The sequence below is a fragment of the Streptopelia decaocto genome (assembly GCF_964273445.1).
Source record: "Streptopelia decaocto genome assembly, chromosome: Z".
Taxonomy (NCBI): domain Eukaryota; kingdom Metazoa; phylum Chordata; class Aves; order Columbiformes; family Columbidae; genus Streptopelia; species Streptopelia decaocto.
Window position 1 is genome coordinate 26,729,117 of NC_138657.1, and position 27,194 is coordinate 26,756,310.

General features: G+C 42.0%; 1 protein-coding gene across 2 annotated transcripts in view; it reads right to left on the reverse strand.

Moving 5' to 3' along the window:
* ENTREP1 (endosomal transmembrane epsin interactor 1) overlaps window positions 1-21,640 on the reverse strand; it is a 33,471-nt gene extending 11,831 nt beyond the window's left edge. Inside the window, exons 1-7 of one of the 2 annotated variants that reach the window (XM_082075220.1) lie at window positions 21,047-21,640; window positions 18,446-18,502; window positions 8,147-8,257; window positions 5,820-5,948; window positions 4,893-5,000; window positions 4,663-4,781; window positions 75-204 (exon numbers count right to left, since the gene is read on the reverse strand). In XM_082075220.1, coding sequence (XP_081931346.1) covers window positions 75-204; window positions 4,663-4,781; window positions 4,893-5,000; window positions 5,820-5,948; window positions 8,147-8,257; window positions 18,446-18,502; window positions 21,047-21,394 — 1,002 coding nt within the window. In that variant the 5' untranslated portion in view covers window positions 21,395-21,640. The remainder of the gene's footprint in view (window positions 1-74; window positions 205-4,662; window positions 4,782-4,892; window positions 5,001-5,819; window positions 5,949-8,146; window positions 8,258-18,445; window positions 18,503-21,046) is intronic. The other variant, XM_082075219.1, reaches the window with a different exon arrangement.
* Window positions 21,641-27,194: the final 5,554 nt, after the last annotated feature.

Consider the following 27,194-nt stretch of genomic DNA (forward strand, 5'->3'; position numbering starts at 1 on the left):
TACTGCTGCCTCAGTGCAACCTTACCTTTATAGCGGAATAAACAAGTTAGGCTTGAAACTCCTGTGGGCCATACCTGCTCAGAGGTTTTCTGGCTACAAACAGCTTCGTAAGAAGGAGGTGGGTCCAGAGGGCAGAACACTTCAACGCCTTTGATTCGCGCTCCATATATGTGGGGCAATGGAATCACACCAGACCCCAGCATCCTGCAGCAAACAACAGTGAGTGGCTCTGTCAGTACAGCTTTCCAGCTGCACGAAAACATCACCAGCTGCCAAACTCCGCTGGCTTTCCTGTGCCAGCTCAGATTTTGGGATCGCAGTCACAGTTAATGAACTTGGTGTGAGCTGCAAGAGGTTTTCCCAGAAGGTGGCAGGAAATTGCTCCTTGGGTGGAGGTGACTCTCCAAGGTGTTCACCAGAGAGTCTTTGGCCAGTACTGTGCCTGGAAACCCATTTCAGTTTTACTTCACAGAGATACAGTTTTGTTTCAAGAGATCCAAAGGCAGGTGGTAATTTAAAATGTGATAGCCTAGCTCTGACTTTTGTGAACAACTGAATTCTTAATTATAACTGAAATTCAAGATACTTACAACCTCATGTTTTATGTTCAGATATACCTGCACGGAAAGAAGCAAACTCAAACTAAAGACTGTTTTTGTGATGAAGCTTGGCTAAGAATATTATAGTTGATCAATTCACAAAGGCTTGTATGAGGCAAATGCACCTCATGGTTAACCTTACTTTGCAGTTTTCAAAGAGCTCTCTGAAATCTTAAATACAGCAGAAATGCCAAAGACCTTGGGCTGTATCATCTTCCTCCTACAAGGTAGCTCTGAGAGGGAAGAAACCAGAACAATGCCTGAAGAAACTCCTGTTGGCAAATGCCAATTTTGATGAGTTTACATTACCCCATTGACACTGGAACAAAGCATGGTGGTTGATGGCAAAGCTGCCAAGGGGACCCTCCTCACACAGTCTTTAGACAAGTGTATGACACAAAGCGTCTCAGTTTTTCTCTGCTTTTTATTATGCTTTAGATTGCTGATTTGATACTGAGCAGGAACCTCAAGCAACACACAGAAGCCCAGGTTTTCCTCTTGGGACCCACATCAGGCTCACAGCTGTCATTAGTGAATCTGATCTCTATTCCCTGACACTACAAAGAAATGCTACACAATAACAAGGTTCTTCCTCCCACCGTTTAGGCTTCTCTGGACACTGAGGTAACAAAGGTTGACCAGGAAAATTATTTTCTTCTGAGCTGAGACAAAAGAGCAGAGTGAATGGAAATGTTTAGAGAAGGCTGCTTACAGAGGAAAAGAATAGGACTTCCAAAAAAGAAAATTGGGAGCACTTTTGTGGAAGGCTCCTGTCAAGGTAATGCATGGAAAAATCCAAGGAAAAGAAATAAAATATTTTGATAACTGGTCATTGCCTTTTCAGTCTTAAAACTGGGAGATAGATATCATGTTGAAATAGTTTTTAATTTCAGGCTATTTCATCTTCCCCTAAAAGCTTCAGAATAGTTTTGGACTTCGATAGAAATTGATGCTCCATTGACATTACTTCTTTACATTTTTCCAGTATGTTTGTGCTGAGTTTACATTCAATGTAGGCCACAAATTTGTACTTCTTGAACCCTAGTTCTGTTCTTAAACATGACTGATCGGGCCTACACAGCTCAGTCACTCGTTGAAAATTAATATTGCATCCAAGCATCATATCATGTTAAAATGTTTTACAGAACATGCAACCAGAAAAGCATTCCTTTAAGTGCCTTAACAGAAAATTCATTTCCAGGATGTGCACATTTTTCAATCTGTTATTAATTTCTTGATTTGCACACTCTTTTTTTTATGTAAGCAAGGCAAATACTTCTGTTAGTCAAAAAGCCAGCAGCTTTTTGAAGTGATCATACAGAAAGGTAGGAAAATGGGAGTCAAAGCTTTTTCAGGGAATCGCACTGCCAAGAGAACTCCTCCAGACCATGGGGAGACTTCTGTCCTGCCACTGGTGAGCAGGACACCGAAGGAGGAAGGCGCACCCTCGGCAACCTCCAACCCACATTCTGCATTGGTACCTCAGCCCACCAGCAGCATCAGGGCCTTGGCCTCCTGGAAACTTCAGTGTTTCAACAGCAGGAACATGTTTTGTGGTTAAGAAACAACTGTCAGCAGCACAGAGGTCCAATTTGAGACACATTATGAATTTGAGAATACACGACTTGGATAAACAGATTAGCATTTTGGTAAATGCCTCTAGTCCCCAGATGGTATTTAAAGCTGGACTGGGGTAGATTTCTAGGTCACAGGCAACAGGTTTGCTGCCTCGCATGGATCGCCTCTTCCCTTACATTCACACGCCTTATAACACTTTCTATTTTATGCTTCACATGGGAACTCAGCTGTAACTGTTAATGTTGTTGTGCCAGTCTTGAAAAACAACTTAATTGTTGTTTCCTTATTTGTGAAATAACAAGGTTAGAGGTAGAAGCTGACCAGACATTTGTAATGTTAGCTTGTTTTGTCTGCTACTAAATATGACAAATGTAAAAGCTTTTCCTTGAATAAATGAACAAACCAGTTAATTGGCTTTGCTAGTGGTGCCTCTGGCTCTTCAGTTTAAAGGATAGAAGAGAACAGCTTCCCATTCCGAACATTTCCTTGGCCCACATTCTGATGTCCGCAGCGTTTCCTTTTTCAGAGGGATGTATCTGTTTTGGAGTCAGCCCAGGAGCAGCTTGCAGAGGGTGCTTCACCACGCTCGATGCAGCTCCTGTCACTCCCCTTTCATACAAAGGTTTTGGCTGTGGGATCCACGGGAGCTTGGCACAGAAAGCCAGGTCACAGATGCAGCGTGGTGTTCAGGCTACAGACCAAGCAGGGAGGGGAGGTGAAGCGTGAGGAGGCTGCTTGGGAAAAGGTGAGGTCCCACCTCAGCTGTTCCGTGGGAGCCATCACATCTCCTCATCTGCCAAGAGTGGAAATTAGCTCTGTCCATTGCTTTAATTACTGCACTGCTGCATGACTATCCTGAGTACCTTGACACAAGCAGCCTGACTTCAGAAAGATGTCACCATCACTTAACTGTTATTATCAACCATTTCTAGTGCGATCACAGGCAAGGTAGCTACCCCATATTAGACCACAGGAACCTTAAATACTGTTCAGTGGCCACTACTGTGCGGAAAAAAAGACAAGAGGAATACTACTACCAAGAAGAAGATAACCATCTAGAATGACATGCCAGACAAAGAATTACAGCCCATTTTAAAGCAGGGGAACTGTGACAAGCATATTTCATAAATACCTTATCTTCCAAAGAGATCATTGCGCATGTCATCCTCTTCTCATAACTAGCTTAAACCCAGGCTCACATAGGAGATTTTTAGTAATGTTTGGAATTAAACTCCAGGTTTTAGCATTTTCAATGTCTTTTTTATTCTAAAATCTATTCCTGTGCTATGTTAACATTTTTAATGTAATCTCAGGATCAGGTCCTTTGCAAGGACCATGCAGTCTTGAAAGTCATGTACACACTATCTGTCATGAAACAGTGAAATAAACAAAACAGTTCTGCACACTGAAAACAGCAGGAGTTTTAAACAAGAGTAGAATGATACTGTCTGCTTGAGCATGATGATATTTTATATATAAATATTATGTGTTCACAGCAGCATAATGCACCCCACTTGAGTTGTAAACTAATGAAGCGAACCTGCAAGTTACTGTGACGAGTGTGTAACCACCTGCAGAATGAAGGATAACAAAACCCACAAGTCACCACTGAATTGCAATAAATATAGGCACTAGTAAGTACCAATACAGCAAAATAACCAAGTTGATGCTTAATGGACAAGCTACATGATTTTAACCCTATTCCTCTGCAAAAACAACAAAAAAATCCACAAAATTTACATTAAATGTTTCGTAAGACTAATTATATGAAAGAAGGCAGCCTTCTGCCACATGAAAATTTTCTGCACATTTTCTCTTGCTCACAAGAAAATTCATGCAGCTATGATTTTTTTCTCCCCCAAATCCTTCTTCCCTGATCTTTGTAGTAATGAATTTAAAAAAAAAAAAAAAAAAAAAAAAAAGTGGACAGGGGAGATTACTGTGACTTGTGACTATCCTCCTTTCTGATATGCAAGCTCACCCTCCCAGGCTCACTCTCAGTCCTCCATCCCACAGCTGCCACTGCGGAGAAGCCCAGCAACAACCCCAGGTGCGAACCCCGCCTGTCTGCTTGCACACGGGTAAGGGTAGTGATTACCTGGCCTGGCAGAACAATCAGAACATAGCCTCCAGTCCAGTAAGAAGGTCTGGGGGGTGAGGCTGCTGTCTCTCTTGCATCACCTTGCCAAGAGTTTGTGCCTGGCTTTCCGTCACTGCCCGCACCTGACAGCATCACAGCAGTTCTCAGACATGCCAAATTGCAGTATTTCTCTTATCTGAAACAGTTCCTACAGAATCTAAAGTGAAAATCCCCAAATTATTCCCCTAACTGGTGCCTCCTAACTCAACAAGTTTATTCTCTTTTCTTTTTTTAATTTCCTGAAGTCACCAACCTTTTTCAGTTAACAACCGACTAAAAAGAAGAAGACGATCTTGTAGTGTTTTCAAAGACATTAAAAGAAAGGAAGAGAGTGTAGAGGTTTACCTGTGACTGCTTTGTGGAGTACAGGAATAAAAAGTTGAAAAATAGGAGGGAGGTGGCACAGGTGGGACAAAATCATCAGGATCCGAAACTTGATCTTGCTCTCCAACATGAGATTCATCCTAATCAAATGAAACTTCTGTTAAAAACCTTCCGAGATAAAAAAATTGCTGTCATCTAGAAATACTGTTAGTATTGCTGTTCATAGCAGGCAATGCCTTGCACAGACTTACTATGCAGGATCTTCTCGTTAGAAATATCTTTGAGTAACGCAGGGCAACCGCTGCCAAGCAAACTGTGGTGGTGAGAGCATTCAGGGCACAAAGGGCAAAGAGAACTTTCTGAAGAACATGAAGATTATGGAAATTAAAAGATTAAATCAAGGTATTTGTCAATGTCAAAATAATAATCATAATCATAATCATAATAATCATAATCATAATAATCAACAAAAACAAACACAGAAAACACAAGAATTACCATGAAAATTACTTTTTAAAGATGTATGTGATGAAGCCTTCAGAACAGGTAATCCCCAAGATTGGATTAATTTGCAAAAGCTTGTTTTGCCTTGTTATGTGTCCTGACAGGAAGATATAGAAGGATTTAACACCACCCAAATGTGTTTTGTGGTCTGTCTATTCGTCCAAGAATTATAACCTTCCTCTTAACTTTACTGTGGGAAATCCAGATGTGAGATAATCACCATTTAATAAACGTTAAAGCAGTTTTGTATTTGAAGATGATGCTGTTTGGAAGATGCAATTTAGCAGTTTGTAAACAAAGAAAGTCTGAGAAGATCAAAAAACACTAAAAGCATCAAATAATCAGCTAACATTTACACCATATTTACCCATGTAATCTTGTCTGAATTCAGCTGTAATTTTGATTGCATAAAACACAGGACATGAGCTGCATCTTGGATCAGCAATGCGCTGGTCAAAACCCAGAGATGAGTAAAAAAAAAAACCAAACAAAAAAAACCCCAACACTAAACAAAAAACAAACCTGTTACAGAACCATAAAGGGCTCTGACCATTGTGGAAGACCAGAAAATAACAGGATTTTTCACTAGCAAGCACAGCAGTCACCTGAGCGCTGCAGTGTCACACAGGTGTGGACAATCAAAGCAGTCATGTTCCGCGGTGTGCTCAGAGTACCTTGAGAAGAAGGCGAGCAGCATTGCACGGCTTCACATGGTACAGCTTCAGGGCAGTCTCTTCATCTGGGCATTTAGTGGGGTCAGACCTTTCACAGCAGATACAAATCTTCTCTTCACCTTTTTCCACCTTATAAACACAAAACTCCACTTTTGATTTATTAGCTCTTTTAGGTAACATTTTAGCTTGCATAGTATAGGGCCTATGTCTTAAATTATACCTCTGAATGGAAAGCAAACTGTAAATAGAGTAATAAAATGGAATTTGTGCAGTTTGGTACACCAATGATTCGTGCATTATAAAGCTGTATTATGCACACTTCTTATTTGAAATGAAGCGTTACTAATAAGCTCAAGACCTTTAAATACAACTAAGTTGCAATCAAAGCAGCACTGATTACTAAGCAATACTATTCTATGCTTCTTAAAATGCATCACAACCTGGATTCTTTCTTTGACTGATGTGTAAGCCACTGTATATGGAGTGTACACATTTTCTTTGACTTGAGTATATTTTGCATCTCTATGGATGGAATTAAACCCATAACTATAATATCAACCCAGCCAAATCAGTAATAGTTATATCTGTACAACACTATTGCTTGTAAGTTTCAAATTAACGTTATTATCTTAGTTTTCAAGGAGAAATTCAATGCTTCTATATCTAGAGATAATTGGGGGTTTTAGCTGTCAAACTCTCTAGAGTCATTGTGTCAAAGGTCTTCCATCTACATCAACCACTGTAGAGAATAATTTACGATTTCGGGAATACCTTTCAGCTGTACACTATGCTTCCAACCACAGAGGGCTTCAAAATTCCTGAAATGCTTAACCATCTCATCTGGAATAACACTAATAGTTCTCAGTGCTGCTTCAGTACATTGATATTGGTGAATCTATAGTGCTAAAGTGCTTGTAATCTTGGACTCTCACTGTAATACACCAAGTGGCTTGTTAAGGAATAACCAATAGCTTCTTGAAGCAATAAATGAATGAAAAGAAATATTCAAAGATCTTTCCATTAACCCTTAAAGTCCTTCACACCTTTATGCACCACCATCTTTATCACCAAGTGACCCTGCATCCTTCAATTTCAATTATTCCACAGTTCCTTATTCATTAGTAGACATTCTTCTACTTCTTATGACACCACCTGAGAAAAATCTTTTGCATTGTGTCCTTTCTTGTGCAGATTGCTTCTTCCCCAACCAGAAGATTTCTGAAAAGCTAGTGTGATTTAATCTACCTTAATTTTTCCCTCTTAGTTCTTGCTGTAAGGTATCAATGCAAATTGTTCTCACCAGGTGAGGCAAACCAGGAAAAATAATCCCACCCACAGATTATACTGAGATTTTGTGCATAGCTCACCAGTACCCACTCAGGCTTTTTTTCAAGAGTTTATCCTCACGACATTACTATAAAACCCCTTTATGCTAGTCCTTAAATGACTATGATATTAAAATTAGTGCATAATTCTGGCAAGAGGAATTTTCTAAAGATATGTTTGGAATTCCCTCTTACATGGCCCCATAAAATTGTCTAGGAAGCCTTGTACTGTATCAGCTGTGTCTTCAGACCCTGAAGATGGAGGCCAGCTCTCCATGAAGACAAACAAAACAATTTCTGGGCTAAGTATGCTCTTCTAACAAAGAGTAAAACCTTTCAAAATGTATCATTTTGGGGTCTTCAGCTTTAGGAACCGACCTGCTTATGAAAACTCCAACTCCAAAAAACCTGGTGTTTAGGAGCAAAGACAATAAAAATTCTGTTGTGGATTTCAGTGTGTCTGTTCACAATTTGAATTGAATCTAAGCCTGTGGGAGATTTGAGGGATTTTCTTGAGGTTGTTGTGTAGATGGGTTTCTATTAGATGGAGATTTATTTCTGAACTATCCAAAGGAATCTCAAGGTCAGCTCGAAGGCTGAAAAACAGCACCCGCTGTGGGAGTGAGGCCTCAGGGCCTCAACAAGATGTAAATCAACAGATCTATTAATAGTGAGATTCGGGCGCGTGGACAGCTCGTGAACATGGACAATATCTAACCAGCTAATGCATGCTTGGAGCGTGGACGCGTGATCAGGAAATAACTGCATATATAAGGAGGCTTGTTTCTGTAGTAAATGGCTTTGCTTGAATTCATATTGGATTGTGTGGAGTCCCTGATTTTTTGCCCTCGCAAAGGCCTGCAACAGAGAGTTCTCTTTTTTCCCCACCATGCTGCAGCTGCATTATTTGCATCTCTACATTAGCCCATTTTGTGATCCCAGCACATCAAGCTTACGCGGCATGCCATGAAGAAATAACTGTAAATCAGTACGTCTGCTCACCACATCACATCCAAGTATACTGGACACAAAATGGATGCTTTGACATCCTAATACAAGTCCAGCCACGTTCAGCAGAACACAGATGATTGACAGCAGAACAAACAGGTTAGCCTGGAATGGCAAAACAAAGTTAACAGCAGTGGGAACAGGATCACCAACCTGACTCAAGGAACCTATGGTAGTGCAAATCCCACTCCCAAACTCAAGCTGGGAACCACACTTCCCCCCAAGGATGTCTTATCTTAACCCAGTAAATGGTTACTCCAAACATCTTTGTCTTCTCTCTCTCCTCATTCTGCACTAGTTGTACAGTAATAAAATGCAGGCAACTGTTGAAAAGTACAGGCAGCTAAAGGTTTTACTGGAGTGCAGAATACAATTTGCAAGCCATCCAGCTTCCACTGTATGTCATATCTTTATACCAAGTTTACCTCTCAGCACATTTAGATCAGTAAGAAAACTGAACGAGAAACATCCTAAGACAGCATTCATTCTGTGTAGAGTTTCTAAGACTATTTTGCAGCACTAACTGTTTGCCCCAGTACAGTGAGGACTGAGACACTTAAGGGACTTTGATTATACGTTTTTGTTTCCTCTTGGCTACTAAAACCAGAACACTTTCATTTGTAAATAAGACAATACCTTCAGTTTATAAACCATCTGAAAGACCAGCAGTTGAGGGAGTGATAGAGTGCTTGAAAAAGCACAAGCAAAATCAGTGGATAAAATGAAGTCCTACTTTTCACGTACACCCTTACAATCTGCAATCTGTGCTTACGTGAGACTTGGGATATGGATTTTAGATACATGTAAGAACTTTTCCGTCCCCAAATCATATGTGCAAAATTTTTCTGTAGTTCAAGAGAGAGTACTATGGGTAAGACTACTACTTTAGAAACAAATAAAAATAAAGGATCCCTCTCCTGATGTGTTTAAATTTTAAGCACTCCATCCTACAAAGCAAGTATCAGGTCTTCAATGCCCAAAAGAATCCTTAATAACAATCTGCTCACTCAGATTCCTTTGTATCAAAATGTCATAAATTAAAAATGCAGGAGATCACAGAAAGCTGAGGAAAATAAGGAAATAATGAGGAACACATGCTCAGTTCTTCTCCAGATAGCTTTACAGCAGATCCAGCAACAAGGACTTCCTAAACATGCACAAAGACTGCAATCAATTTCCAAATGAGTTTAGCTGACGTACCATGGCTAGCTACTTAGGAAGCTGGACCAAAAATAAATCAGAGCTGTTGCACCAAGTATGACACAGTTTACTGAGGTTCAGGGAAAAATAATCACCCCTGAATGGACAAGAGCAAAAGAGCATTACTGTGCAAGCTCATTCCTTAAATTACACCACCTCATTACTAGTAGGCTTTTTCAGAAATTTACCCTAACATTATAAGGTAGGTTTTAACCTCACAAAACCCCAATAATTAAAGTAGCTATAGTACTTCTCTGAAGAGGACTGGGACTATTTTGTGTTTGACATACCAAGAACAATCAATATTAAGAGAAATGGTGTTTTCTTCTAGCTTTATAAATACCATGAAGCCACAGATAAGAGGTTTTTAATGTCAGTAGGCACTCTGCATGCCATTTATTTTTCTGAATAAGCACAGGATTTTTTTTTTTATTATTAATTATTTGCTCAGTACTCAAATGAATAAAAAATGATCAGGGGGCAGGAACACCTCTCCTATGAGGACAGGCTGAGAGTGGTGGGGTTGGTCAGCCTGGAGAAAGCTCTGGCGAGACCTGACTGCAGCTTTTCGATATACAAAGGGGCCTTATAAGAAAGACTTATAAGAAAGGCCTTTTAGCAGGGCCTGTTGCAACAGGACAAGGCGGAATAATTTGAAACCAAAAGAGGGGAGTTTCATGCTAGACATGAGGAACATTTTTTTTTTTTTACAATGAAGGTGGTAAAACAGTGGCACAGGTTGCCCAGAGAGGTGGCAGATGCCCCATCCCTGGGGACATTCAAAGCCAGGCTTGACAGGGCTCTGAGCAACCTGATCTAGTTGCAGATGTCCCTGCTCATGGCAGAGGGGTTGGACTAGAGGACCTTTGAGTGTCTCTTTCAACCCAAACCATACTACAACTCTGTAATATTCCCAGATCCTTCTCTGCAGATCTGCTTTCCAGCAAGTTTTTTCCCCAGAGTGCCTGGGGTCATTTCCCAGCACGGGCAGGGTTTTGCATTTCCCCTTGTTGAGCTTCATGAGATTCCTCTCAGCCCATTTCTCCAGCCTGTCCAGGCCCCTCTGAATGGCACCACTTGGTATATCAGTCATTCCTCCCAGTTTTATGTCACCTGTGAGCTTGCTGAGAGCACACTCTGTCCCATTGTACAGACCACTCTTCAAGATATTATGCCGCCCTGGACCGAGCATCCACCCCTAAGGCATGACACTTCTGACTTGGCATTGTGCCACTGTTCACAAGCCTCTGGGCAAGATCATTCAGCCAGTTTTTAATCCACCTCAGTGTCCACTTATCTAACATATACTTCATCAGCTTATTTTATAAGATACATTCTCCTGCAGATTCAAATTTAAACATCTTCTCCATTTCTACTCACCTACAAGTGAAAGCAGGTGTTCCACTTTATTTCAGTGAAAGAAGATCCTGCTTGCATGTAAACCAGGAGAAAAATAGACCTCAACATAGAATTAACAAGCAAAGGCAAACATGCTACTTTAAAAGCCAGAACAGAGGTAACTAGTCTTAACGGCAGTGATGAAAATGGTAACATCTCAAATTATGGTTCTAGTTTGGCCCACAGCCCTTCATCTCCTGAGTATTAGATACACATGGGCAGTGAACAGCTGCAGAAAGTCTTGAGGAACATTTATAGGAATGAAACTACATGTCTTGCACGGATGACCTCTTCCAGGTTAAAATAGACATAATGCACTTTGAGGAGTCCCTACCAGCATAAACTTGCACGATAAGGCTCTGACCTCATCATTCATTCTGTTTGTTGTCCTGCTGCTGCTGCCATTGAAGCCAATATCTAATGCCAGAGAGGAACTCCTTTCAATTTAATATGCACACACAGAGGACTGATGCTCAGACAGGCACTTAAAAAAACAAAAATCACTCCACAGTCATCAACTCTTATGTCTATTACATCCTACACACATACTTTCTAAACATCCTTCTAGGAAAATGCAAGTCAATGTTTTAATTTTCCATATACACAATAGCAATAATTAAGCATTAATTATGGGACCTTACTAATTTGCTATCAGTTGTGAGAGTTATTTATTGTACCATATGGAGACCTGCAATACAGTTGTCAACAAGAAAAAAAGCCATGCAGAAGTACAAGACAAACTATTTCATTTAATAAAAAAGTCACATCCTTCAAATGCAGCATCAAAACACACCATATGAATGGAATAAAAGCTTTTTCAGCATAAAAATTAGTGACCAAAAAAATCAGAAGAAACCTGACTTTGACCTGATTATGTAGGCTAAAAGCCTCCCTAAAGCCTTTTCACAGTCTCACACTTAAAAGCATATTTATTTTTATTTGCTTAGGCTCACTTTAAAAGCTTTGTATGAATACCTTTTATTTACTTAATGCTGGAGGCCTGCCTGTGGGCCAAGATGTTAACATCAAACTACTTTACCCCTAAAATACAGACAAACAGGCACTATTACAGCAATTCTCACCGAAGCCAAATGACTTTGCTTATTATGAAGTGCATATATAGGGAGAGATTTTTTTTGGCAGGGTTAGGGCACTGACAGGCAGCTTCTGTTCACAATGCTTTATATTGTTACCAGCAGGGCTACAATTTACTAGCACCAGAATAGTTTGGTCTAAACATTGTATTTTGCTTAGATCTATGCAAATTAGTCAAGGTGCAGATACCAAGAACGCACTAGCTATTCCTAAAATTCTTTATTTTCAAGCTGCTGGAACACGCTTTTCTTCTGACAAGATTTTTCAACAAAATAAAATGCTTCCTACACATTTGTTCTTCAAAAATTTTCAAGATTTAAATAAATACTTGAATTTCATAAAGTGGTCTGTTTTCCAATGAAGATGCATAAATTTTTCTCTTAAAACAAAAAATAATAACACTTTTGAATTTAAAAGATTTCTAATAAAAATTCCAAATCCTTATGTTACTGCACTGTAAAAAGAATCTAGATTGAGTGACTCATGCCAAACTTGCAACTTGGACTTTTCTGAGTCAAACCCCACAAACCTTTACATGAAAGCTGACCATATGTCTGAACACAAAAGCTGGCTGTTAGCTAACAACAGAACCATAATGTGATGTAGCTGAAAGCCAGGGTTGCATCCACTCTGTTAATTTCTTGATCCTCTGCTCTCGCAGATACCAAGCTGCTCACCAGCGCTCGCAGCTGCCACAGCACCATTGCCTGGTGTCCTCCTGCATGTCTGCACACTTGTCACTTTTCATGCAATCACAGCTAAATCTTCTCTTTAGCGGCAGAACCCAAGCACTAACCAGCCACCAAAGATATGCTTAACTTGAAGGTTTTGCTACAGTTGGTGAAAAAAAAAACCCAACACACACGCAAAAAAACAAACCAACAAACAAAAAAACCCACAACAAACAACAAAAAAAGCCCCAAATCACAGCACACAATCAGAAAGCCTCCTAAAAAGCACACTTTACGGGACTGCGACTAATTTGTACATGACTGGAAAGGATACTTCACTAGTAAAATGCTTCTTCACTCAGCAAAGTATCTATGGTTCCTGGGAATACAATATAAACTCGGAGTGCATTGGTGTAGCCCAGACTGGTACACGGGTAAGGACAGAGCAAGCATGGCCTACAGAAGATATGAATTGCCCTCAATGCACACGCAATCAAACAATTAATGTGGAATTACAATATTTTCTGAAAACAGTCAGGTTCCTTCCTTATGGAGGACAGAGAGGACCCCAGGAACTATGGACCTGTCATCTTCACCTCTGTGCCTGGGAAGATCATGGAACAGATCCTCCTAGAAGCTATGCTAAGGCACATGGAGGACAGGGAGGTGATTCGAGACAGCCAGCATGGCTTCACCAAGGGCAAGTCCTGCCTGACAAACACAGTAGCCTTCTATGATCCACTACATCAGTGAACAAAGGAAGCTCTACGAATGTCATCTATCTGGACTTCTGTGAAGGCTTTAACATGGTCCCCCACAAACATTCTTCTCTCTAAACTGGAGAGAAACGGATTTGATGGGTGGACCATTTGGTGGATGAGGAATTGGCTGGATAGTCACACCCAGAGAGTTGTGGTCAATGGCACAATGTCTGGATGGACACCAGTGACAAGTGGTGTCCCTCAGGGGTCCATATTGGGACCAGTACTGTTTAACACCTTTGTCAATGACATCGACATTGGGATCAAGTCCACCCTCAACAAGTTGCAGATAACACCAAGCTGAGTGGTGTGGTTAACACGCCTGAGGGACAGGATGTCATCCACACTTGGACAATCTTGAGAAAGGGAAAGGGGCCCATGAGAACCTCATGAGGTTCAATAAGACCAAGTGCAAGGTCCTGCACCTGGATCGGGGCAACCCCCGGTATCAATACAGGCTGGAGGATGAAGGAACTGAGAGCAGCCCTGCAGAGAAGGACTTGGGGGTACTGGTGGATGGAAGATCAGACAAGAGTTGACGATGTGTGCTTGCAGTCCAGAAAGCCAATTGTGTCTTGGGTTGCATCAAAAGGAGAGTGGCCAGCAGGTTGAGGGTGGTGATTCTGCCCCTCTGCTCTGGTGAAACCCCACCTGGAGTCCTGCATCCCGTTCTGAAGCCCTCAGTACAGGAAAGAAATGGACCTGTTGGAGAGGGGCCAGAGGAGGCCACAGAAATGATCAGAGGGCTGGAACAGCTCTCCTTCGAGGACAAGCTGAGAGAGGTGGGCTTCTTCAGCCTGGAGTAGAGAAGGCTTTGGGGAGACCTTATTGTAGCCTTTCAGTACTTAAAAGGGGACTAATAAGAAAGATGGGGACAGACTTTTTAGCAGTGGACAGGTTGCCGAGAGAGGTGGTAGATGCCCCATCCCTGAAGACATCCCAGGCCAGGCTGGACAGGGCTCTGAGCAACCTGATCTAGTTGAAAATGTTCCTGCTTATGGCAACGGGGTTGGACTAGATGACCTTTGAAGGTCCATTACAACACAAACTATTCCATGATTGAAAAATAAGATTTAAAGCCCTATGAAAGCAAGGAATTTAGGAGCAGAGAGGAAGGAACCAGCTTCCGTACAAAGTAAAGAGTAAAACTGAGCCCAGAACAGTTAAAAGTCAATAACCAAACAACTCTGGGGAGGGGAAAAAAGTTGCACTTTTCCCATTAAATACATTTGGACAGGCATGCACAAGATGGAGCTTATTCTCTGAAAGAAAAATCAGCTTCAGAGCATTAAGCACTACAAGCTGACTTTGGAATGCTGTTGGCAACTGATACTCAGAAAATCCTCAAACAGCTAAAAGCAAGGTAAGATTTCAGAGCCAAGGCCTCTCAGCAGCTGTATTGCTGAAGGTCAAGCCTCCCCTGCAAGAACATCCTTCAAAAGATATAATTATAATTTGATTTTGCCTTGCAGTAGCCTGTCTCTGGGACCTATTATTAATATTTACCTAGTCTCTTCCCATGCTGTAATACACACTGGGTGGGAGAAAAAACAACAAGTGTGTCTATTTTATTTACTAACAGGTCTTATCATAGTCATCCCTCTTCAAGACTGGTCTCCTCTCAGCTGTAATCTCCAAAGAAAAAACATGAACGTTTAAAACACAGCAGCCCTCTCTGCCTTTGACTCGGCAGCCAGTCCCTGGGTCCTTTCTCAAAACATCACAGCCCTGCGCTTTCTCCAGGTGCCAGCAGCACCAGATCCTTGCTGTCATCGGGAAAAAAAAAACACAGTTGTTTTGTCTTCCCCCTGACCAAGGCCTCAGATTGAAGTGGCAGCCAAATGACAGCCTGGCTGTTCACAAAGAAACATACCCAGGCAGTGAGAAATCATCACCTAAAGAAGGAAAATGGAGAAAAATGTTTTGTGAGCCCTTTTACTGGAGGAGCTAGACTGCTGCCATGCTAAGAAGCTGCAGGCAATCAGGTATACTTCAGCAGGTTTCAGAGATTAAAATCTTGAATCAGAGCATAAAGCAGGTTTCTTTTAGAAATAATTAGTCTTTTTCAAGGGGACAAAGACAAATGTGAATTGCATTATAAAATTCCTTAAGTATCATAAACTGACAAGAACAAAAGCAAGATAATGTATGAATCCATAAGACACAGGATTACCACATTCTTCAGCATAAACTCTACTATAAATTGCTCTGAGGACCAGCACCTCCTAATGGTCGAATTCTGTGGCACCTACCAGTCACTGTAATTCTGTTCAAGACCCAGATCTGGGAAGGAGAGAGGGTTAAATGATGAAGCTTAACCTTCTACCCTTAATGACAGCCTAATTGGTACATTTGAGAGCTTTTAGTACATACCATGATAAATTAAAAACTAGATATTATGATCCAATTTGGGCTGAAACAAAGCTATTTTTGGGGGGTTAGATGCATATGAAGAATTTCAAGGGGTACTTGAATAATTTGAAGAAATTATGAAACTGAACTAATTGAAAACAGTTTTGCATTAAATGAAAGATGATAAGAGGTCCTTCCTTATGAACAAGAGAGTATTTGTAGATTGAGGCGTAACTATATATGAAAAAGAATAATGACCACTTAGTCCCACAACACTTAACTATTGAGCAGAGTCCAAAGTCTCTGCAGAAAGACAACTAAATGTTGACATAAGTTGCTGCAACATAAAATACGGTAATTGATATAACTCCTCAGATTTCTGCCATGGCTGTAGCACAGGTACCCAGCATGCTAAATATGTGGGTTCAATAGCAATCTTACAAAAGCACCTTAATGTGCAATCAATCCTTTCCACAAAGCTCACTTTCTGCATAAAGGCATTTCTACACCTAGCACCTGCCTGAGTCAAAGGCTGTCAAGGAGACAGCTGTGTGATCTCTGCTTCCCTTGCAGCAGGATAGCAGCCCTGTGCAGGTAAGGGAAAAAGGGATTCAGTCCAAAAGTCTGGAGAGAGAAGTCCATTAGTAAAGTATTTACAAGAAATAAGTGTAAAGAGCCTCCCATAAGAGTAGAAAGGGAAGGGCAGTCACAGCTGGAAAAGGCATGTTTTAGCCCCAAATGCATTTTATAGTTTCAGTTATGAATGTCACAACTCTAAGCCACGGCTGTATGAGGAGTCTTATTGCTCTGGTATTTAGGAAACCTGCCTGAACAGCTCATACAATTCCTCATAACTCCCAAGAGAAAACGTTCAAGCTACTAGAGGGTAGACATATCAGAAATTTAGCCCAAAATAAGTATGTTCACAGAAACTAATGATTTCTCCTTGATTCGCCATAGTGATAGATTGTTGCCAGTTCTATGCATTATTTCCTTAGCCTCATGTAATGTTTAATGCTGATTTCCATTTTTTTGATAATAGAATAATATTTCAGAGGGAAGGGACCTACACCAATCTTCTAGTTGAACTGCCTGAGCACTTCAGGGCTGACCAAAAGTTAAACAATGTTACTGAGGGCATTGTCCAATTGCCTCTTAAAAACTGACAGACACGAGGCATAGATCAACTCTCTAGGAAGCCTGTTCCAGTGTTTGACCAGCCTCTGAGTAAAGAAATGTTTCCCCGTGTCAAGTCTGATCTAATCTGGCTTTTAAAAATCAGACCTCTATAAAATACACATACAAATAAGAAACAACAACAGCAACAACAACAAAAAGTACAGGTTCGTAGAATCACATAATTGTAGAATAACTGTTGCTGCAAGTGAGCTCAGAAAAACTCTAGTGAATCCTCCTGCTCAAAGTAGGGCCAGCTATGAAATCCCAGCAGGCTGCTAAGGGCTTTAATCAGTCTCAGAAAATTCCTCATCTGCTGCACAATGTCCCTAGACCATGTACTCCAGCACCCAACCATCCTAAAGATCATTCTATATAAATGAAATGTTCAGGAAGCATTTGATGCTTTCATATTAAAAAAAAAAAATAGGAAGGGCCCATGAAGTTTACACAAAGGAGAATATGAAAGAGTTAAAGAGCAACAACAGACAAAAGGAAACTACAGCAACAACATGCTTCAGAAATAGCACAGAACACAGGCAAACAGAAACAGGGAGCACTGTGCAAGTCTCAGGCATTTTGAGACAGATGGCCTTCCACATTGGGAGTCCCAGACACCAAGCCCCTCTTTCTATTCACAGGTAAGTTAAAAAAAACCTAACAATTTGCTTTGCTCTGCCTATGCTAACTAATGCACCACCGAGAAACAGCAATTCATCTATAGCTCACACATCTGATTCTTGGTACTTCTCACTGATAACCATTAGGATCCCAAAGAAGCACTGCATACAAATACAACTGCTTTGGCCTGGAAAAAGTCTTCGGAAGTAACAGTGCAGAGAAAAAAGGGAAGGAAGGGGAAAGGGAAAGGGAAAGGGAAGGGGAAGGGGAAGGGGAAGGGGAAGGGGAAGGGGAAGGGGAAGGGGAAGGGGAAGGGGAAGGGGAAGGGAAAGGGAAAGGGAAAGGGAAAGGGAAAGGGAAAGGGAAAGGGAAAGGGAAAGGGAAAGGGAAAGGGAAAGGGAAATCACCAAACACTTAACACTTTAAAACCTTTTTTTTCAAATCATGTCTCTAAGACACTGAGAGCCACACAGCTTCAGATTTCACTTACAAATAGAAAAGGCTTACACACCCTGCACATCAATTAACTTCTCTCAGAGCAATGTAGTGTCAACTGTATTTGGAATAGTAACATCAGATACTTACTGTAAGACAGCAATACTTAGGTTAGCTCTCAAACCTGCCGTCAGACACTAGTGCAGTATAAGTGAGCTAAGCTTTCGAACCAACTCGCCTATATAAGCTTAAACAGCCCTGCCTCAGACAGCTAGATTTATACTAAACCAGCACATTGTTATACCTACACAAATACAAAAAGTGCTCTGTAAGCAACATTAACACTTCCCCCAGACATGGCCCATTAGTACTCCATCCATTCAGGAAAGAGCATAGCTTTTCATGGACTCGGATTTATCTTTCAATAATTATGATTCTACAATTTTAAAAAGGGACTCAACAGCATAGTCTTTTTTCAAGCAGAAAGAAGTGATTTTGTTTGTTTTGTTTGTTTTCTTTACCAATGATTGTTAAATCAGGATCATCTGATAATTTCCTTACAAGAAATTTTAATGGATACTTACCAAAACCATTACTGGCTTCTTCCATGACATTATGGCTAAGATTCCGGTTAAGATTACCTACAACATCAAAAAACTTTGCATCAGCAAGAAGCAAAGAACTATTCACAAAATGTCATCTGCATTGTATATATCACTGCTCTTATGAAAGGTACTTTATAATACTATAACAATGCTGGGAAGATACAAAGCTGCACTTTAAACACAACCAAATTTTTGTCCACTCTTTTCTTAAAAACATGCCAAGGGACAAGAGTTATACCAGTGACTCAGACCTCAACAATTGCCTAAAAAATTACTTTCAGACAACCCAGTACTTTTTTTTTTTTCTGCAACATGGCCAAGCAAATCTAAAAACTTGATATGTCTTCTCCAGCCTCGCTCACCACTCCAACAGTTCATGAAGTGCCTGTGGGCACTTACTGCTTCATCCCTCATGCTGGCTCTGGCCCTCTTCTAACCATCTCAGTGAACCAACTTCCAGAGCATAAACCCTACCAAAAACATTGAAGAGCACTAAAACTTATCTCCCTGATCTGACTTGCTATTTAGTCTGATGAATGCCAGTAACAGTACAAGAAGGAAAAGCATTCCCTTTACAGCAGTAGTCATTACACCAAACTTGCTGAGTCACAGAACTGAACCCCATGACTCTTCACCTTGGGGAGCAAAACAAGGAAGGAGAAAGCATTGCTGTAGAACTGAAGGAAACAGCATATCTAAATACTCTCTCACAGTAATGATGGGAACACTATAAATAAAGGCAAATCAGTTTTTCAGCAGGTCCTACCAATAAGCAGGTATATTTTAATTTGTGGGACTTTGTGACTAAGCCAATTCAAACCAAACTTGTACTCTAAAAAGAAGTAAGAAGATGAGAAAAAAAACAGGAAGTTGCCCACTAGTATTTTTAATAAATCCCTTCTGTAACTTCATTCACTTGACATGATCAATCTGATTTAGCGTAACATGCACATATGACTTGGCCAAGACACCTACTGGTATCATCACTGGTGTTGCAAAACCACATACGTAACTCTGCAGTTTCATAACAAATTATTTTTTTGAATTCTGTGAGTGCAAAATAGTCACACGATTTTATAACAAAGCACAACAATACTGATGTGAATTCCTGTTTTGCCTTAAGGATCACACAACATTTCATTATGCTTGTTATAGCTTTAAATTATGAAAAGAAAGTCTTCCTCAAGGTATTCCTGACCTGCACTTAACCAGTGAATGATAACCAGCATGTTGCATCTAAAATGAAAAAACGAAAACAAAAAAAACCACACCAAAACAAGAGACACCCTCAATTTCAGCTTTTAATTGCCTCACCTTTCCAGTTTGCTTCTGAGCTAAAATTTTCACTCACACTGTTACACCTGAAAGGTATTTCTGATAATTATTCAACTGAATATATTATTGTTTCAGAGCTAGCATTTAAAAAGTAATCATCCTTCTTCATTATTAAAGAGACTCAATATTTCTATATTTTATAATATGCATATAAGCATGGTTCTGCCTGCAGAGCTCAAAGAAATTCCATAGCTTACATATATTTAAACCAGTTTTAATTTAGGGTAAGAAAAACAGCGGATGAAAGATCAAGAGGAGGATACCAAATGCACATATTTGGATGGTTTGGGTTTCCTCCCCACCCCACCCCATCCCACCCCTAACAGGCTGTCTATACTTTCAGTGGTTAAAATCGCATTATACAGACAAATAGGAACTATTTGATCCCCAAAGTACAGATCATTGAGCACATTTCCACAGGTTGTGAACAACATCAGAAACATAATATAAATGTTTAAAGCCAGGGACAGGCTGATGCTGTTCACATCAGCAGCAGAAGCAGAGCATGCCAGCCACAGAACGCAACTTGCTCATTGATCGAGGGCTCACAAACCGGGCGCAATCTGACTGTTTCCTGCTCCTATTAACTTCTGCTACTACTGCCTAGCTTCTGCAATACAAACTATTATATACTCTACAATTATAGAGGTGCAGTTTAAAGCAGGGCCCAACAGGATGTGGAATAACTTCTCTCACTACTCTTTAGTAAACTGTCATAAACCCATCCATTTTTTTTTCCCAGGAATTTCGCTATTTTATTATCTCTCAGTCTTGCTAGCGCAACGGTATACAATGCACAACAGCAATATGCAACATCTACATACACCACGACTTGAGAAAATTCGGTTTCTGATTGTGTATGATAATTTAGTACTTTTTTTTAGGCTAAAAGGCACACCAGGAAACAAATCCCCAATCTAGTGTCTTATCCTGTTGGGATTCGTGCTGTAAACCTGGTAAAGCCGTTAGCAAAAGTGTAACTGTTTATTATTTCCAAGTAAGAGAAAGCTGCTCTTCGCTGTTGGAGCAGCGGGAGCAAACGTGTCTCGGTGACAGCAGCTCTGCCTTGGAGGTCCCGTGAACCCCAAGCTCAGCGCTCGCACGGCGGGTTTCCCGGCGGGTTTCCCAGCGCTCGGCAGGCGCCGGGAGCAGCCGCTGCCGCCCCCCAGGGCCGCGCACGGGCAGCGAGCCGGCCGGGACGGGAGCGGGCTGTTGGCCGGCTGCGGGCCCCCGGCCGTGACTTACCGAGGAGCCGGCCCAGAAGGAATAGGCGTTCTTCACCTGCGGGCCGCTGCTCAGCGACAGCGCCCTGAAGTTCAGCGCCACCACAGAGCAGCCCAGCACAACCTGCAGCAGCCCCAGCGGGAGCAGCGGCCGGCGCGGCAGCAAGCCGGCGCCCGGGGCCGGGGCGGTGGGGCGCGGGTTGCGATATTGCGGCAAGCCGGGACTGCAGCCGCCAAAGCGGAGTGGCGGTAGCGGGGGGTCGGCGGCCGCGGTGGACAGCGAGCCGGCCGACGCGCCGGGGGACGGGCAAGCGGGGGCAAGTCCCGGGACGGGACAGGAGATGCCCGGCAGCAGCACCGGCAGGGACATGGGGGGCGGCGGCGGCTGCTCTTCGCGGGCGGCTGCTGCGGACGCCTGGCGGGGGCCGGACGGATCCCCACCGACCACCCGGGCGACGGGTTGTGTAGCGTTGCCCTCGCCTCGCCTCTCCGCCGGGAAGGACGCCTCCGCGCCAGCCCCGGCCGTAGCCTCCAGCTGCCCTCCGGGACACGAGGCTGCCCGCCCGCCTCCCCGCACCCCTTCTCCGACGGGCACACCGGCCTGCCCTCTCCCCACCCCGCCAGGCGCTGCCGGGGCCACCCCAGCGGCAGTCGTCATGCTCGCCGCAAGGTGCCTCGCCTGGTCCCCCGCTCCCGCCCCGCTGGCCCGTCGCCGACCGGCGGACTCTCCTGGCTGCTGGGCCATGGTATCCCCCGGTCCCGCCCCGCCCCGCCCCGTCATGTCTCGTCCCTGTATGGCTCTCCCTACTGCTACATGGGCCGTTTTGTACCACTCTTGATGGGGTTTTCACCTCCCCTTGTTAACGTGCTCACTCCCACCCCTCCTCCCTGGCCTTTTTTCCTTCAGTCACTGTTGTTAGCAAGCAGTAAGCCTGAAGTTTAAAAATAACTCGGGGGGAAAGCCACTGGATTGCATTTCGCGTTGTTGGCGCGCTTCCACCAGGAGGAGGAGGTTTGGCTGACAAAACGATGTGTGTTTTTATGTGTGTGCCTGCGTGCAGGCACCGCGCCATGTGTCTGAGCAAAGATAAGGGCAGAGAAATGTCTTTCCTTATTCGTCCCCCACATTTTCCCTGGGAAAAGCTTGCCGTGGTCATGGTCTGTCCTTCTCTTCCACTTTTTGATATGCTCCAAGGAAGGAAGGTCAGGAATTTACTTTGGCTGTGTGTGCTGCTCTCTCCAGATCAGTCAAGGCAATTTTATACCTGTTGGGCTTGTGTGGACATTACTTTGAAAAACTGAGAATTTCTGATATGAAAAACAGAGCTTTTAGTACTATGGGAAAATAATTTATGTTAAAGGTGTCATTGGCTCAGACGACAGCACTTGCTCCTCTGCAGAGAAGGGTGCAGATCTGGCACTCAGGAAAGGATTTGGAAGCTGTTGCAATAATGCATAAAGTCTTATAAAAAGGAAGGAAAAGATTCATCATTAGAGAAGCAGCTGTTGGAGTCAGATCCTTTGTGCATCTCTGTTGATTTTCTCTCTGAAAATCCAGCATTTAGAGCACTCCTTAACAAGAAAAAAATCACCTGCCACCCTGGACCATCATCTTGCAATCAAACTCTCACAAATCAACCTTTATGCCAGTGTTTATGGACCAGAGTTTGAAGCAATAGACTTGAACACCCAAGATATAATAGGAGGGCTGCTCAAGTGCTACTGCTCTTGCTTATGCCCTTCCCAGTCTTTAACTCAGGCATTAATTCATAAGCATGTAGGTTTAACGATACATGTGAGATTGAAGTCTATCCTACACATGCTAACTTACATGACATTTTCTATGTTTTTACCTTTTATTCTGTTAAATGAAAATAGAATTGCAGATACTGTAAATATGCTGAAAGTTCACTAACAGTGAGTAACTGCAAAATGCCACATCCATGTATTTCAGGGCTTCAGGGATGATGTTCCAATCTTAGCTTACCCAATTTACAAAAAGCAGACAAAGGTAAAAGATGCTCCATCAAATGACAGATTTTAGCTGTATCCAACTAGCAGCTTACTTGTAACAAGTAAAAACAGGATATATGCACTTCATGTGGTAAATGGGATCTTGTAAAGCATGACATTTATTTCTGATTTCTTCAAACATGCTCTTCTTTTTAACTTTCATAAATACAAACTGGGGAACAAAAACAGTTACATCAGAACAGAAAGTTATTTTCAGTCTGAGCCAACAAGTTGTTACTTCATGTCTCAAAAATGCAAACCTATGATGTACTAACTCATGAGCTTGAAGTTCTCTGTGTTTTGGACCTGCATATTGCTTTCTCCGTAGCTGTTTACTGACTTGTCTTAATCTGTGAAACAGAAAAAATATCTAGATCTTTTTCATCACATGCTCCAAGTTACTTCAAATATCTGAAACTCCAAAGAATCATGGAATGGTTTGGGTTGGAAGGGACCTTCAAAGACCACCCGCCCTGCAATGAGCAGGGACATCTGCAACTAGATCAGGTTGCTCAGAGCCCCATCCAGCCTGGCCTGGGATGTCTCCAGGGATGGGGCATCTACCACCTCTCTGGGAAACCTGTGTCAGTGTTTTACATCCTCATTGTAAAACATTTCTTCCTCAGATCTAGCTTGAATCTCCCCTCTTTTAGTTTAAAACCATCACCCCTTCTCCTGTCACAACAGGATCTGCCAAAAAGTCTGTCCCCACCTTTCTTATAGGACACTTAAGTGCTGAAAGGCCACAATAAGGTACTTGTGAAGCAGCCTTGAGATGGTTTTATTACATCATGTCACCTTACTTTTGGCTCTTGAAGCTTTGGGAAACTGGGCAACCTGTGAAATCTTTTCACAGAGCCTTGAAAAGGAGAAAAGTTAGCCTGAAAAAAATGGATAAAAGAACTTTTAAAAAATATTAAATAATAATACTGTATAGCATGCACAGATAACAATTGAATTCCCTCCAATACTGTTTAAACCCATCCAAAGTAAATATTTCTAAAGGGAGATCAGTTTCTCTGATGACATGTTTGGCTACGTGCAATAAAAAATTTCAATATACTCTTCAAAGTCCTGTCTGTCTTGAACTCATGCAAAGACTTAGGGCATCAGAAGACACCATGACCTTGATCAATATTCCTCTAGAAGCAGAAGCAAAGTTGCATTATATGTAGAATATCAACATTTTCAGGACACTCAGAAGAGATACTTGAAATCAGCTGTCTGGCTTCTTTTCCCTAGTTTTCGTAAACCTCCACTGGTCAGCTCAACTTCTGTAATCCCATCTTTCTGCGTAGACAAAATCTGGATGCTCCACGCTTTGGAGTGACTATATGGTATCCTGCAGCCTGTGGTCATCCACTTAACAGGGACAGAGCAACCTCAGTTCCTCAGCTGCCCAGTGCAGATTGATATGGGAATCCTGGTGCTCCTGAACAGAGCAATATGACTCTTGGGGGTGCCAGATGAAGAAGCAAAAGTCAGCATAAAAATGCATTTAGTGCTCACGCGAACAGATAGGGAGCTGATAGAGACAGACAGACAGACAGACAGACAGATAGATAGATAGATAGATAGATAGTAGAGAGATAGATAGATAGATAGATAGATAGATAGATAGATAGATAGATAGATAGATAGATAAAGAAAGGAAAGGGCAAGTCAGGATTACCTTGGTTACTTAGATAGACAGGTTAAGAGACAAACAAGATAAAATCTCTTTTCTAGGAGGTAGGAAAGAAAGTCTTAAAGCAATGTGACCTACAAATGTGACCAGAAGCAGTCAACTGGAAGCACAAGCTAAATACTAAAACTCACCAAAGCTCAGCAGTGATGATGGTTACTCAAAAAAACACTTCTGGAGAGAACGTAGATCATGGGGGCTGTAGTCATTGCTCTCTGTACAAGAAGCAGACAGCCTAGGGCCACTCCTGTGGGCCTGGAGATAGTCACAGCTGAGCGGCTCATTCCTCCCCAGGTACGCTGTGAGTATTAGCCACATGGGAATCGTGGAGCTCCATACTCTTGTTTGATTCCCATAGCAGGCTTTTGGGAGACGGGACCAGGATGGCTCTGAGTGCTGACACAGCCTGCAGGGCTACAGTCTGCCTTTACAGGTCAACGTGGCCTCCAAAAACATGTCACACTTGGCCAAGTTGGGACACCTTGTAACAAGTTTCACTATGTATTTTTGGCCATTTTTTTTCCTGGTTCATTATGTGGGACATCTGAATGTCTTGTTGCTGCTGTCCCTATTATGAATAACGTGCTACCATTCTTGTTCTGAGGAGCTAGATGAGGCTGTTTGCACTGTTGATGTCCATGTGAGTGCTCTGTGTGTTTGTTTGTACCATACATGTGTCTGGCCACATGTAAATATGCATATATATGTTGTATACACATGCTCTGTGTGTGTCTGCTGGGAGCACGCACTCAGCCTCATTAGCAGCTGGACCTTGGGACATGGAGCTGCTGCAGCCTCACTCCTCCTGGGCTGCTGGATCCATTATGATTCTGCTAATTGACAGTTTCTGATGAAATCTGATGGTTTTTGCATTCATTCCTCAGTTAACTTCTGCATGTCAAAATCAATCTTTCATGAACCACAATAAACACAACAATAGGCCATAAATGCAAATAAGTGTCTCTTCCTTATAAATGATAGCTATGATTTCTGCGAACAAATTGAATGTTTGTTACCCTCTGTTTTATCATAAAAATAATTATGAATAAATTCCTGTAGTTCAGAAAACATTATTAAGAGAACAAGCCCATGTCCATCACATGTCCATCTTCAGATTCCTATTGTTCTTTCCTACTGTTCTTTTCTCAACTAATTTTAGCTTCAGCAGTGTGTCTTTGGGTGGTATAACAGGTTTACCATAGTCACTGTCACTGGGATCTGTTAATTGGTGCTGCCAGCTGCTCACCTATGCAGATATCCTCCTTTGTTGGCATAATATATGTGATGCAGCAAGTTGATAAGGCCATTTCTGTATCAGTTGCCAGAATATTCCCAACAAATAGACACACAAAGCATACTCTAACACTTCATGCTTCTGCAGCCTTTATAAAACAGGATGCAAGAATTCATCAGCAGATTCATCATCTGTGCATAATCTCATAATGAGGTAACAACCAGGGCCAAGAGGGGGTAGCAAAGCTTATCCACAATTCTGGGGGCATGAAGGATCCCCAGCATTATTTTTGAGCTGCAATGGCTTTGCAGAAGTGTCACGCAGAAGAAACCTGTATCAACTTTATGTAAATATCTACATCCTGACACAGTAACTCTACAATGCCACGATGATACTGCATTATATTTTTTAAATACTATCTTTAACCAAGTTAAAGAAAGAAGGAAAAAAAGATGCAAACAGTAAAGGCATAATGTCCATCTGTAATTCCAGCATTATTAAGGAAGCTTACTGGATTAGCTCCCTCAGAGATTTCATGCAACCTGTTTAGCTTCGTCATGTCACTTCAGTTCTCAGCTCAAAGTTCATGAGGGCAGAAGATTTCATTCTAGATTTCCCATTCCAAGACTGGGACTCAGTACTTCCAAATGAAGTCTCCACAAAGTAATCAACACCCTCTTGTGTTTGTGGTGAGCATAGGCCGTGGCCTTGGTATGCTAGAACGCTGGATCTTATATAGCCTTGCTGCTTCTTCCAGGCCTGGAGAATGACTCGTTGCTCTGGCCTAGTTGGGTACATCGAAGAATATGAGGAGCAACCATCATGCTGAATACACTCATTAAGAGCTATATATGTGATTAATTCAACATTATAGAAAATACTTTGATAAAATATCTGGTCTGACACTGTCTCCTGATTACCATCAAAAATAATGGAAGCATCTAAAAAAAACATTTCAGGGATATGTTAAGCTATGCTGGTGACGGGTGCTACCCATCCGTGCTACTAGGGTAAGAGCCACCTTTAACTGTTGCAGAAGAGAAATGGGACTGGGCATATTTTGTGCTCAAAGGAAGAATGAACAATGTATCCTTGTGCCTGGACCCAAGTCAGTCAAAGCCGCCAGGGGAGCGCATACAGAAAGGTGAGACTGTGGTGCAGTTGACTGTGTCAGAAAAGCCACAACAAAGACTAGTTTTGACCAGATTAGTAAAGTTTTGACAATTCTTCATGAAAATG